The sequence below is a fragment of the Parus major genome, unplaced genomic scaffold (genome assembly GCF_001522545.3).
Source record: "Parus major isolate Abel unplaced genomic scaffold, Parus_major1.1 Scaffold246, whole genome shotgun sequence".
Taxonomy (NCBI): Eukaryota; Metazoa; Chordata; class Aves; order Passeriformes; family Paridae; genus Parus; species Parus major.
The window spans coordinates 165,161-178,961 of NW_015379264.1; the positions used below are offsets into that span (position 1 = coordinate 165,161).

Genomic DNA, 13,801 nt, shown 5'->3' on the forward strand with positions numbered 1-13,801 from the left:
TCTCCCCAGCCCCACTGCCCATCTCCCTGCCCCACTGCCCATCTCCCAGCCCCACTGCCCATCTCCCCAGCCTGCCCTCAGCAGCTGCTGCCCGCTGGAGAGGAGCCAGCCCCGGCCAGGCAGGGGAGCGGAGCGCGGGGCTTTTATTACCCCGAGTGACCTCATTTCCCAATATTCCCCTTTTCTCGCTGCTAATTGCAGCAGGGCCCATCTTCTCAGCCAAATGGGCACCGCTTCAGCCCTCAGGCTGCCTTTCCGATTTCCTTTAATGAGATGAAATCCTTCAGACCCGGGCTGTGGCAGCTGGTCCCTGCCCGGGGGGTTCCAGAGGTTCCCTCTCCTGCTGGGAAGGTGCCTGCAGCCTCTCCGAGCTGGGAGAGCTCAGTGCACACTGCACATTCTGCAATCTGGAGCCAGCCTGCTCCTCCTGCCTGCCCTGCATCCCACAGCGTGTGCTGCATGGATCCTGGTCCTGGAGCTGCACCTGGAGCAGCGCTGCTCTGCCACCCTGGGGCTCCCCTGGCAGAACGGGCTGAGGGACACCCTGGGGAATGTCCCATGGCAGAACGGGCTGAGGGACACCCTGGGGAATGTCCCATGGCAGAATGGGCTGAGGGACACCCTGGGGAATGTCCCCTGGGGGGTTCCCATAGCAGAATGGGCCAAGGGACACCCTGGGGAATGTCCCATGGGGAATGTCCCATGGCAGAATGGACCGAAGGACACCCTGGGGAATGTCCCCTGGGGAATGTCCCATGGCAGAACAGACTGAGGGACACGCTGGGGAATGTCCCCTGGCAGAATGGACCGAGGGACACCCTGGGGAAGGAGGGAGCTCAGATCCCCCTGCCCGGCGTGGGGCTGTGCAGCCTGACCCACTCTTGCCAAGAAGTGGCGTTTCTGGCCCACTTGGTAACAACCTCCTGTGTCTTTTCCAGGGAAAATATGAAGAAAGATTCCTGAAGGATGAGACCATCTCCCAGCAGATCAACTCTGTGGAATCCCTCCCGGAGCTGCAGCTCTCCCTGGAGGACAAGAAGCCCGAGCAGCTCCTGCAGAGGAAGCTGCGGGTGAGGAGCCGGCCTCCTTCCAAGCCCACCATTGTCCGAGGGGTCACCTACTACAAAGCCCAGTCCACCGAGTCAGAGAATGACATCGAGGAGCAACGTGAGTTGGGTATGAAGCTGTGCTTGGTGGGATGGGGGCTGCATCATCCAGGCCTCATCCCCTGGGGATGTGTGGGGGCAGCAGGGGGAGGTGGGACAGCCGGCACCTGGGAGCTGCGGACGTGGGGCACTGCAGCATTGTTATTCCATGGAAAACCCCTGGTAGCTGAGGAAATACATCACTGCTTCGGTTCAAAACACCCAGCACCAACACCTCTCCAGAAGGAAATGGAGGTTTATTAAACGTGTTTCAATTCTGCCGGCCCAGTGGCCTCCCAGGAGGTTTGTGCAGGGTGGAGGCAGCTCGGAGCACGGCCAGGGGTCCGAGCATGGCCAGGGGGCTGTGCTGGGAGCAGGGGCTGAGCCCTGTGGGGCTTTGGGAGCTCCTGACCAGGAGGAGCTGCTGGGGAACCCCAGTGACCCCCGTGCCCCGGCTGAGGCACCTGCTTTGGCACCCTGGGTTAGCTGAGTGGCATCTGCATGGGGATGCAGCTGGGTCTCCATCCCCATGGATGGGAGATGTCTCTGTCCTGCCCCATCTCTGGGAGGTCTTGGCAGGGCAGAGCTGATCCCCAGCACCTCCTGGGGTGCTGGGGCCTCACTCAGCTCCTGCCACGGGCACTGTGGCTCTCTGAGGGGACATGGGGAGGGAACACGGGTGGTTCAGTAGAGCCTGCAGAGGTGGTGTCACCCCGGGACAGGTGGGTGGGAGCCGGCTGGGGCTGCGGGGCTGACGCCTGTGCCTGTGCTCGGCAGCGGACGAGCTGTTCAGCGGGGACAACACGGTGGATCTGCTGATAGAGGACCAGCTCCTGAGGCCCAGCAGCAGGGCAGGCGAGGCCGTGAGGAAGCCCTCTCCCGTGGGCTGGCCACCCACCCCTGGCAGTGCTCCCACCACCCTGCTGGCCACCAGCACCGCCGCCACGGCCACCCTGTCCCCGTCCCTGTCCCCCGCCACGCCGGACCCCACCGCCCCAGGGCCCGTCACTGCCCCGGCAGGGCTGCCCGAGGAGGGCACCCCACAGCTGCCAGCAGCCTTGGCCAGCACGCTGGTGGCCATGGCCACAGAGACCCTGCCCGTGGCCACCCCCGCTGGAGGCTGGAGTGAGGTGGAGAGCAGCCCAGGAACTTGGCTCCAGGCAAACACCCCCCCAACGCCGGTCAGCCCGGCCATCCCTGCCACCCCAAAGGAGGGCCTGGAGGAGGAGGACATCAGGAGCATCATTGGTGAGTGAGTGCTGCAGGTCCTGCACCCATCCTGCCGTGTGAGGGGGGCTGGCTCGTGCCCACAGCGTGTCCTGCTGAGCACAGCACTCCTGGATTTGGTCACAGTGGGAGGTGTCACGGACATGGCAGCTGGACATGTCCACTTCACTGAGGTCTACTTATTAACTCCAGAACCTGCTGTAGTTTCCTCCCACCTTTAGGGGCTGGGCTGGGCACAGCAAAAAGAGAAAGGGCCTGAGACAGGCAGCAGCCTCAGCTGGAGCAGGGACACGGCTGAGGCTGTGGGGAGATGTTTGCAGGGTCCTGCTGGACCTCACAAAGCTGCAGCAGGGCGGGGGTGGCAGGGAGTGGCAGGGGGTGGCAGGGGGTGCCTGCTGGGTGAGTGAGGGGCTGCAGGGGGGTGGTGTCTCCAGGGACAGTGTGGCAGCCCTGCCTCTGCCTCACAAGCTTTCCTTTCCCTGCAGGGCGCTGCAAGGACACGCTGTCCACCATCTCGGGGCCCACCACCCAGAACACCTACGGGCGCAACGAGGGAGCCTGGATGAAGGACCCCCTGGCCCAGGAGGAGCGGATCTACGTCACCAATTACTACTACGGGAACACGCTGGTGGAGTTCAGGAACCTTGACAATTTCAAGCAAGGTGGGTTTGCACCAGCTCTGGTACCAGCACTGATCCAAGGAGCATCCTCACTCCTGGGGACGCTGCATCGTGGGGGGATGATCTGCCTGGGGACCTTCCAGCCTTGGCTGCTGGCAGCTGGCGTGTGGGGTACAGGACGTGGGACAGCTCAGGCTGTGCCTGGTGGCCGGGCAGGGGTGCAGGCAGAGCTGGGGGCAGAGCGTGCCCCCACCCCAGTGCGGAGAGAGGTCTCACCAGGCGGGAGATCTCACCAGGCGGGTGTGTCCACCCCACAGGTCGCTGGAGCAACTCCTACAAGCTCCCGTACAGCTGGATTGGCACGGGGCACGTCGTCTACAACGGCTCCTTCTACTACAACCGCGCCTTCACGCGCAACATCATCAAGTACGACCTGAAGCAGCGCTACGTGGCCGCCTGGGCCATGCTGCACGACGTGGCCTACGAGGAGTCCACCCCGTGGCGGTGGCGGGGCCACTCCGACGTGGACTTTGCGGTGGACGAGAACGGCCTGTGGGTCATCTACCCGGCCATCAGCTACGAGGGCTCCAGCCAGGAGGTGATCGTGCTGAGCAAGCTGAACGCGGCTGACCTCAGCACACAGAAAGAGACCACGTGGCGCACGGGGCTGCGCAAGAACTTCTACGGGAACTGCTTTGTCATCTGCGGGGTCCTGTACGCGGTCGACAGCTACAACAAGAGGAACGCCAACATCTCCTACGCCTTTGACACGCACACCAACACGCAGATCATCCCCAGGCTGCTCTTTGAGAACGAGTACGCCTACACCACACAGATAGACTATAACCCCAAGGACCGCCTGCTCTACGCCTGGGACAATGGCCACCAAGTCACCTACCACGTCATCTTTGCCTACTGACACCCCCCACCGCAGTGGGGCACTGCAAGCCAGGGGCCACCAGCACCTTTTATTATTATTTTTATTGTTATTATTGTTATTTTGTACAAATTGAAGAGTAAATGATGGGTTTTGTTCCAAGCTGGTTTTTTATGGCGGATTGTAGATCGATCCCCAGGCCAGAACCACCCCCTTCGTCTTCGCTGTATCCTTGTTTCCCATTTTCCTTCCCAGGGGAAGGAGGTTCTCCTTTGGAAGGGCAGGCCCGGCTCTCCTGCCCAGGGAAGAGGAGGTGGCCCAGGCAAGGTGCTCCCGATGATGTTTTTATCTGATCAGCGAGACACCCCGAAGCAGGGCACACCCTCCCCTCCCGTGGGAATGTCCCGTCTCTCAGGACCACCTTCCCAGCCCCTTGGAGATCCTGCTGTACATCGGGGCTGCGAGCACAGCTCCAGCAGCCCCTGGTGCTGGTACTTAGGCCGAGGACTGTCCCCTCCGATGGGGCTGTGCTCCCTGCAGCCCGCTCTGGGGGGCCGGGCGCACCCCGAGCCCGGAGGGAGCCGGCGGCGGGAGGGGGATGCTGTAAATACGTGTGGATGGCTTTTGTTTGTTCATTTTGTAACCCAGAGTAGCCCCCCTTGGCATGTGCTGGGTGCAGGCTCTGCTCAGCTGGGCTGCCTGGGCAGGGGCTGGCAGAGCCCTGGCTGTGCCTCTCCAGCTGCTCCCTTCCCTCTCCTGCCCACGCCCGCCCTGCTCCTGCACCATCGGGATCCCCTCGCAGGGGAACAGCCCTTGCCCTCCTGCCCACCAGCATCTTGTATTTACCTGCTGTCAGTAATAAAGGATCCAGTACCTTTGCAGCTGTTTGGGGCTTTCTTTGGCTCTGCTTCACCCTCTGAGTGCATGAAAATGCACAGGGGTGTTTTGGGTGGCTTTTGGGTGGTTTGGGGAGAGCCGCTTTACACACCAGACAGAGACAAACCCCAGAGGCCTTAAGGTTGCTTGGGACTGGCAGTGGGGCAGGGTGGCATGGCCACATCCAGCCCTCATGGGCTGCCCTGGGTGAGCAGCTCGTGTAGGGTGCCCCGTCTCCAGCAGCAGGAGGGGCACGGGGTGGCTGTGCCACGGGCAGTGCCAGCACTGTGCCAAGCAGAGCCACACTGCAGCCCAAGAGATGGCAGACCAGGACGTGTTCCAGTAATTTGCCTAAGGAAAACAGCATTAACAAGCACAACAACAGTTATTAGTAATAAATAAAAGAAGGATTTTATTGCCTTCAGTACTAGGGACACAGAGAACAGAATTACACAGGATGAGAGATGCTCTCCAGCACCAGAGCCCAGAGGTGCTGGCTGAGGATGTGGTGCCACAGCAGCCCCCAGCAGCCCCCCCTGACGTGCCAAGCCCAGCCAGCACCCCGGTGCCTCCCCAGCTCCCCAGGGCAGCCAGCAGCCCCTGCCTGGGGCACCGCTGGGGTTTTCATTTCTGCCTGTTGTGTGAGCTGGCCCACGCTCAGGTGGGGCCAGGCCAGGAAAGTGAAGAGCAGAGAGCCGAGCCCGGCTCCTTCCAGCAGCGCCAGCGCCGCCAGGACGGGGCCTGCGGCACCTGGCAAAGGGCACAGCTCTTCCACACACTGCACAGGGGAACTGCTCCTCATCCTCCTCCTCCTCCTGCCCCTGCAGCTGCTTGTCTTGTGCAGGATCAACCTTTATTTCCTGACAGCCACACACATGCACGAATAATAATAATAATAATAATAATAATAATAATAATAATAATAATAATTGAAAACCCCACGTGAGGCGGTTAGCGCTCAGAGCATGAAGGAATGGCAGCTGGCTGGCAAACTGAAACTCATCATCTTCAGTGCAAACTGCACAGGGGAGAAAAAATAATGTAACAACATGCTGAAGTGATTACACCAGGCTGATGCTCTGCTGGCAGCCCATCCCAGCCGAGCAGCAGTGTGACAAACGGGGCCAGAGGAGTGCACAGAGCTCCACAGCCGCTCTGGACAGGCACACCTCGGCTGCAGCCAGCGTCTGCGGTGACCAGAACGTTCCCTCAGTGCCCAGGGGTGTCAGTGCTGGCAGGGCAGAGGGTGTGAGGTGTCAGGGGAAGGTGCTGGGGCTGTGTCCCATGGAACTGGAGCAGCCCCTCTGCCCCAGCAGGGCCAGTGCTGCTCCACGGGCTCTTGTTAGCAGTGGAAAGTATTAAATAGCACACACAAAAAAACCCACGCAAACAAAAACCAGGAAGAAAAAAACCCAACAAACTCAAAAAACCCAAACTTTACAAATGCATCTGCTGCATGAAATCACTTCCTTTGGGCCAAGCCCTCAGCCGTGGAGCCCCACGGGCCGGGGGAGGCAGCAGCAGGGTCCTGGAGAGGCAGGCAGGTGCTGGCAGTGCCTCGGAGGGGCTGTTCTCAGCAGAACCTGGGCTTTAGTGGTGAGAGCAGGGTCCCAGCACCCTCCTGGGAGGCTGGGCTGGGCTGTCCCAGCACGCTGCTGCATCCCAGGGCCTCCTGCACTGGCAGGATTTGGGCAGGGAATGGTGAGGAGAGGGGCTGTGTGGCCAGGCCCAGCAGCTGGGGGCTGGACAGGGCATCCTTGGGCTGCCCAGGAACTGCGGGGAGAGCGCCACGATCCCAAGGGTGGGCATCTGCTGCCCTGGCTCTGGCTCATCAGCCCAGCTCCAGCAGCCTCACGGGGACAAAACCAGGAGAGAACCCCCAGCTGTGGCCAGTGGACACGCAGCAGGGATAGCCCATGGCCAGTGGGGCCCAGAACCCCCAGCTGTGGCCAGTGGACACGCAGCAGGGATAGCCCATGGCCAGTGGGGCCCAGAACCCCCAGCTGTGGCCAGTGGACACGCAGCAGGGATAGCCCATGGCCAGTGGGGCCCAGGACTGACCCTGGGCAGGCTGTGGCCACCGGCTCGGGTCAGGCACAGGAAGGGCTGAAGGGAACCGGCCGTGCTGTGCCCAGGAGCCCCAGGAGCCCCAGGAGCTGCCAGGGAAGGGCTCGGGCTGGAGGCAGCAGCTGCTGCCCCAGGAGCCCCAGGAGCTACCGCAGGGATTTGACGATGGCCCTGAGGGCGTGTGGCGTCTCGGGGACAGAGGGGGACGAGCTGTAGAAGGTGCTGCTGTGATTCCTGCGCTGCTCACGCAGGTACGGAGGGACAGAAGAACTTTTGATGTGCAGGATCCTGGTGTCCATCACTTCACAGTCAATCTGCATCATCACCTCGTAGTCCTGCCCGTTGATCACGTTCTCTGCACAGGTCAGGATAAAGAAAAGGGGGTCAGAGCTGGCTGGGCCAGCCAGGGATCCAACAGAGCTTTCCTTGTCTGGAGCAGGAGCTGCAGTGGGGGATCTCCCCTTCTGGAGCTCCAGCTCACACAGCAGAGCCCCAGACTGCTCCTGACACCCCAAAGAGCCCACACCACACTCTGCATCTGCACTCACACCTACAAATTAATGGCTTTTATTTCCCCTTCTTCATCTGCTCATGATTACCGATGGAACTTGCACCGTGAAACATTCACTACAGAACTGTTCTTACTAAAGCATGGGAGTGACTGAAGATAAGGTTTATTTAAGAAAGCTGAATGTTTCATTTTCTGTAACCCTCTTGACACCGAGGATCTTGAGGAATTTCTGCACCAGTTTATTAATTAAAAGAAGCTAAAATGCGATCTCTCAGAAGAATTAACTGTGCCTCATTCCCATCCTGAGCTGGCTGTGGTACTTGAGTGATGTGGTGACCTGGGCAAGGCCAGTCCCCTGGCAGACCCCTGGCCACAGAAGAGCCTGGGCAGCACAGGGGACCCCAGTGTGCACATCTGCTGCCACAGGAGCTGCTGGGCTCCCAGGCTGTGCACATGGCCAGCATCTGCTGCCTGCATTTAAAGGTGGGAGACCATTCCCTGCACAGACAGCGTGCCCAGGAATGCAAGAGCCGAGATCGGATTTCCAGGCACGACCAACCCTTCCAGAGTCAGAAAACTGCCATTGGCAGGGCTTCCCTTCTGTGCTGAGGAGGGTGGAACATCACCTAATGGAAAGCGTATGGACTGCAGGAATGCAATATACATTACTAATTTTTACTGTTTTCCTGGATTAACTCTGACTCTGGATGACAGCTGACAACTGAGGCCGGACCCTCCTGTACCCCACACCACCTGTGGAAGCCATTAGATCAACTATGTCTGGTACAGTAATGAAAAGCAGGAGCAAACCCTTGCTGAGGGGGCTGAGAGCCTGCAAGGGAAATCAAAGCTCCCACCTGCAAGAAATGAAATGGAAAAAGCTCTGCGTGTGCCACCAAGTGACTGAAGCCAGGAGCAGCTGTGCAGGTCTCTGTGCCACTGACCCAAGCCCCTGGGGAGCACTGGGTGACACACCTCACCCCTCCTGGGACCCTCTCAGAGCCCATCCCTCCAGGCCACCCTCTCTCCCTGCCTTTGCAGGTGCTCTTTGCCCCACCCCAGGGGCTCAGGAGCAGTCAGCAGAGGGGGCAGGAAAGGGGGGCAGAGGGACACAGGGGGAAGCTGAGGGGCACAGAGGCTGGAGCCAGCAAAGGGCACAGATGGGCTCCCTGTGACACAGCAAGCTGGGCACAGCTCCCACACTGCAGCTGACAGGAGACAGCTCCGTGAGAAACACTGCTCCAAAGCCACAAGTGGGTGAGGTGGGATGGGATGGGATGGGATGGGATGGGATGGGATGGGATGGGATGGGATGGGATGGGATGGGATGGTGGCCAGGGCCAGGAAAACGTCTCAGTAACACAGTCAGCTTCCCTGACCAGCCACAGCAGCCAGCACACAGGGCTATCATTAACTTCTGGGCATTGCACAATGGAGGAGAACAGCAATCCCAGTGCCCAGGCAGGAGCTGAGCTGTGTGGGTGGCACTGGGGAACCAGCCCAGCCCTTTCTGGCCAGCTGGGATCCCCCTGTGCTGACACAGCTCCCTCCCAACAGAGTGTGTCAGCAGTAAGGCAGCCACAGCTCTGCCACCCTGCAGCAGGAGGGGCTTTGAGTCCAGCACAGCACAGAGCTGGGGGGAATCACGCTCACAATGAGCCCCTCTCTGTTCAGCAGGCACTCAGGGGATGCACACCCCCCCAGACATTCACAAAAAGCACCCAAATCCTGCCCTCAGCCTGTGAGTTAGGCAGGAGTTAAAGGCAGGTTTGAAGTTGGCATCTGATTCTTTCCATTTTTGGGGTTAAAGGTACTGAACTGCTGCAGAAAGCCTCTGTAAATCTCACAGGGGAGAGGGCAGCAGTGGGAATGGCTCAGTGCCCACTGCAGGCACTTCCAGCAGCCTTTCCCGTGGCCACTGGCTCCAAAGAGACATGCAAGAGGAGGTGGGATGTCTCCCAAGGACAGCACTTACTGCTTGCTGCTGCTGCCAGGCTCCTGGACCAGCCCTGCTGTAAGGAGGGGTCTGAAAGTGGTGGCACCACCCAGCCCACCGCAGCCCAGGGAGGGCTGATGCTGTCTGAACCCCGTGTGATGGGGTCTCAGCAGGCAAACACACCTGGGTGCAGCTGGCACAGTGCCCTGCGTGGGAAGAGCAGCTCACTGTCACTGCAAACAGTGACTCCACACAGCTCCATCTGAGCTCCATGACACCAAACTGCTCCATGATCTGCATGAGGGATAGACAGCACACTTGGAGGATTTCTGAAAGATGTTAGACTGGAGAGATTCCAACCACCTTGGAGTGGCTAGACTGCAGTTTTGATAAAAGAGAGAAGCTGTCCAAAATCTTCAGAATGCATTTCAACCACAGCCAGAGCTGGAAAACATGAGTAAAACTGGGGCTGGGCAGAAGTACTACAGAAAAACCTTGAGAACTGCAGAGGATGATTGTGGGGAAGCCAGCAGAATGACAGGACTCGAAACAACAGCTCGACTGCAAGAGAAACATATTTAACTTTGACCAAGTTTCTAAAGATAAGGAAATGCAAGCCCTGGATGAAAGCACCTCGGGGAGCTGAGAGGATCTCCACGATGAAGAGTTTCTGGGGAAAGGCTGGAGGAGCAGCTGCCCATCGAGCCCTGGGTACCAGAGCCCCACAGACACTTGTGTTTGCTCCTGCTCCCTCTGGCCCTGCCCTTCTGTGAGCTGCAGGTGCCTGATCACGACCGGAGCTGTGTCAGCTCCTTCCCAAACACAGCACCGGGAGCTGTGTGCTCTCCACACGGCCTCATCTGACTCCCAGAACAAGAAACTGATTCTGCCTGGAGATTCCTGTGTCAGATCACTCAAAACCAGCCTTGTCAGGCTTTCTGTCCTTCCCCCACCCCGTGCAGACCCAGCAGCTGGAGGCAGCAGTGGGGCAGAGGGGCTGTGGCCAGCACTGGGCTCAGCAGGCACTGGTGGTGACCCCTGCAGGGGTCAGTGTGTGTGCCCAGTGCTCAGAGCAGCCCTGACACCCAGGGACTGCAAAGGTCACTGAATGAGTCACCTGTGACTGATGTGTCGTGGGATTACGTAAGTGAAAGCACAGGAACGGATCTCCTGTAGAGGTGTCTGGATTTATAAATAGATTTATTGCTCCTCTTTGAAGTTCAGAACATGCAGCTTCTCACACGGTGCAGACTCAGCTTAGGAAGCCATCCCTGCTGGCCCAAGAGCCTGTGCTGCCGTTAATTATTTGTTAACAGGTTTAAAAGCCGTGCTCCAGATGATTGACTATTTCAAATTAATAGCACAGGTAACTGTGCCAAGCCTTGCTGCTGACTGCACTTTCCCAAAGAGCCTTGCTGGCTCTTGCAGGCTCTGCCAAACTCCCAGCACAAGCCTGGTCTAGGGAACAGAAACCTCATTCCCAGTGCTGCTCTTCCCCTACAAACAATCATGCTGCAAGATCCAGCAGATGAAAGCTAAAGTCTGCAGTCCAAACCAAAACCAAATAAAGCTGAGGCCATTAACCACTGCTACAAATTACTGAGGATGATGGAAAATTGTCTTCATATTTAAAGCTCTAGATTTTTAAAACTGTCTTACTGAAAAGGCCATAAATCCTCCTCAGTAGCACTGACATCCATCCATCAGTCAGCTGAGTGCTCAAATGTCTGGGAGACATTCTATGGGAGATGCTCTCTCAGAGAAAGGCACAAGATGAAAGGCACAGAGGCCTTGAAAGGCAGGCAATGGAACTGCTAATTGCAATTAATAAGAACAAATGGTGATGTCAACTCCACAGACTTCACCTTTACACATATCCTCAGGATGTCTGGCCCTATGGACACACCTGTCTTAAAGAAGATGCAGTTCTGATAATTTATCCTTTCCTATTACATCTTCCCCAAAAAGCTCTGCTGCAGCAAATGCTCATTGTGAAAACTTGTCTGCAGAGAAACTGAAGCAGAGCTCCCCTGAAAGGCCACCTGAGCTTGCTGGACTGTTTCAAACACCATGGAAAGGCTTTACAGCTCTCTGAAGGTGCATTCATGCCACAGGTACGTTTATAGATCCTTATTCTACCAGAACTATGTATTTTACTTTACTCTGGGCAATATCACAGTGGATTGATTACCAAAGAAATACTCTGTGGGACCAATACCCTATCATTCAGTGCTGTCCTCAGTGCTCAGGCCCTTTTCAGCAGATGACCCTGCAACCACTGGCTGCTTTCTGACTCCAAACTGCTCAGAACCTGCCTGGCTCTGTATCTGCTGGGCTCACCCAACACACATTTAAGGTGCCACCAGCCACACAGGTCTGCATTACAGATCTGGTCCCTGTTCCTGGCAGGGCACAGGGAGGGCAATCACTTGCCCCATCCTTACTTTAACCACCTGTTTTTGTCAGTAAGGACAGAGAATCATCCCCTCCTCGTGGTGGGGAGCAGAGGTGCCTTTGCTACCCATGGAACCAGTTGAACTGATGTCAAAACAGGAGCCAGAGAACCATCCCTGTGCAAGGTGAGCCAAACCCACCAACTCCATTAAAGCCACCTTTGCTCAACACCTACTCACCCTCTGTGCTTCCCACAGTCCCTTCTAAAGAGGAAGTTTTCAGTCTCAGCATTACTCTGCACTCAGAGCCTTCTGCAGCCCCACCTCTCCCAGCAGCAGAGACCAGGGCAGCTTTCAGAGCCACTAACATGTTCCAGCTCCTGGGTGCTCTGTGTGAGCTCTGCAAGCTGACAACGATGAAGTTGAGCTTTAGGGATGATTTAGCACCTAATTACCCAAACAGTTTTTCCTGTAACCTCCCTGGCTGGATCCAGAGCTCGTGTTTAGGGCAGCAGGGCTGGGAAAGTGTGAGTTTCATGAGCTGAAGGCACCAGCTGCGCTCTGGCCCTGGCCTGCTGAAGGGCTGCAGATGTCCCCACACCTCACCCAGGGGTCACCTCACATTGTCACCAATGCAATCTTCCATCATCTCCTCTGAGGAGCCCTGACTGTCCTGCCCAGCACATCTGGCCAATGTTTCCATCTGAAGGGTTGGTATTCACTACCAAATAAGTATAGAAGTGAAGCAGTGTCACAGACTAAAAATACACTCGCTGCAACAACGCAGCAGGATTGCTAAAACATTTACAGATTGCTTTGTTGGACAGGATTGTTTGAGGCAAGGGAGCAAGTTACAGTGTGACCCAAATAACTTCCCTTTCTAAAAGCAAATTCCCATTTGGAATTTCCAAACAGAGCGGTTGCAGCGGTGTCGCCTGTGTGAACTCAGCTGTCCTCAGCCCCAGGCTGGGATCCTGGCATTTCAGTCTCCAGGTCTCCTGCCACCCCTCACACTGTGGGCCAGGTGTCTCTAGGAGTTCAGGAGCACTGGATGTATCAGTGTCCCCCTGAGCAGCCCTGAGCTGTTGGCAGAGCTGCCAGAGAAGGTCTCTCAGTGTCTGACCCGTCGGAGCAGCGCTCTCAGGGGTTATCCAAGGGAGACACAGGCATGAGAGGCAAGCAAGAAAACCAGAGGAAATGAGCTCTCTGTGGCTCTGAAGTAAATAATGGAGCCACCAGAGGGACTGGCAGTGGCTGTGTGTGAGGAGCACACCTGCCCTGAGCTTCCAGCAGTGTGGTTTTTGGAAGAGGCCAGCAGCACCCGTGAGCAATCCGTGGCCAGCCCGTGCCAGCTCTGCTTTGCTGGGTCTACACTGGGAGGTCTCAGGGAGAGGGAAGCTGCTCTTCCCCAGGATTGCCCACCTCCCTTTTCAATCTCTTTCCATGCTGCATCACTTCCCTGGAAGAGGAAGAGCATGAGCTCCTGCAGAGATGGCCCAGGGTGGACTCGGTGTGATTGCTCTGGTTTTGGAGGGGGAGCCGATGGTCACCTCGGCAAGAGAAGATCAGACCCACCAGAGCTGACCCTCACAGGCACTTCATTTAAAACCCCCTCAGATGGAGTGATTCTCAGAAAAAACACAGCCATTTTTGACAGCTCTGGCTGTGCATATGTGTGTTGTTGGCAGGGTAGCATTGCTGCAGGATGACCATAGTTAAAATTTCATCAGCTGTGACAATGCTAATGACAAGAGGCAAAAACCCAAAGAGAAAACAAAGGCAAGGGTAAGGAGTTCAGCTGCACAGAAAACTCCTGGGAGTGAAGGAAAGAGGCTAGAGGAAGAGCAGTGCTCTTAGGCAGAACCATCCCATGCCCACTTGGGAGGCACTAAAAGAATAAACAAACTTCCCACATGTCTGCAAATCCAGTCCTACCCACTTCACAGGACACAAAACTGCACTCAGGAGAGCAGCCTGGAAAGGCATTCCAGGAAAGGCTTCTTTCCACAGCTGGGGCTGGAGGGCTTGTCCCAGAGCAGGGCACTGCTCCCTCTGAGTGCAGCAGGGACTGGAGCAGCTCCCCAGCACAGAGCTGTGGCAGAACCTCCTGGGAACAACCCCTCCAGTGCAGAACTGTTCTGTCTTCAGA

The 13,801-nt window shown here is 57.4% G+C and overlaps 2 protein-coding genes across 3 annotated transcripts in view; one reads left to right on the forward strand and one right to left on the reverse strand.

The window, feature by feature from the left end:
• The window catches only part of OLFML2B (olfactomedin like 2B), a gene marked incomplete at its 5' end in the record, with an annotated part of 13,578 nt that extends 8,828 nt beyond the window's left edge, over nt 1-4,750 (forward strand). The window contains 4 exons of the mRNA XM_015615722.1: nt 939-1,167; nt 1,923-2,393; nt 2,858-3,034; nt 3,310-4,750. Of these exons, the coding sequence (XP_015471208.1) occupies nt 939-1,167; nt 1,923-2,393; nt 2,858-3,034; nt 3,310-3,911 (1,479 nt within the window). The remainder of the gene's footprint in view (nt 1-938; nt 1,168-1,922; nt 2,394-2,857; nt 3,035-3,309) is intronic.
• Nucleotides 4,751-5,130: 380 nt separating this feature from the next.
• Nucleotides 5,131-13,801, reverse strand: part of ATF6 (activating transcription factor 6) — a 75,207-nt gene continuing 66,536 nt past the window's right edge. For both annotated transcript variants that reach the window (XM_015615729.3, XM_015615728.3), the window contains exon 16: nt 5,131-7,167. In XM_015615729.3, coding sequence (XP_015471215.1) covers nt 6,959-7,167 — 209 coding nt within the window. In that variant the 3' untranslated portion in view covers nt 5,131-6,958. The remainder of the gene's footprint in view (nt 7,168-13,801) is intronic.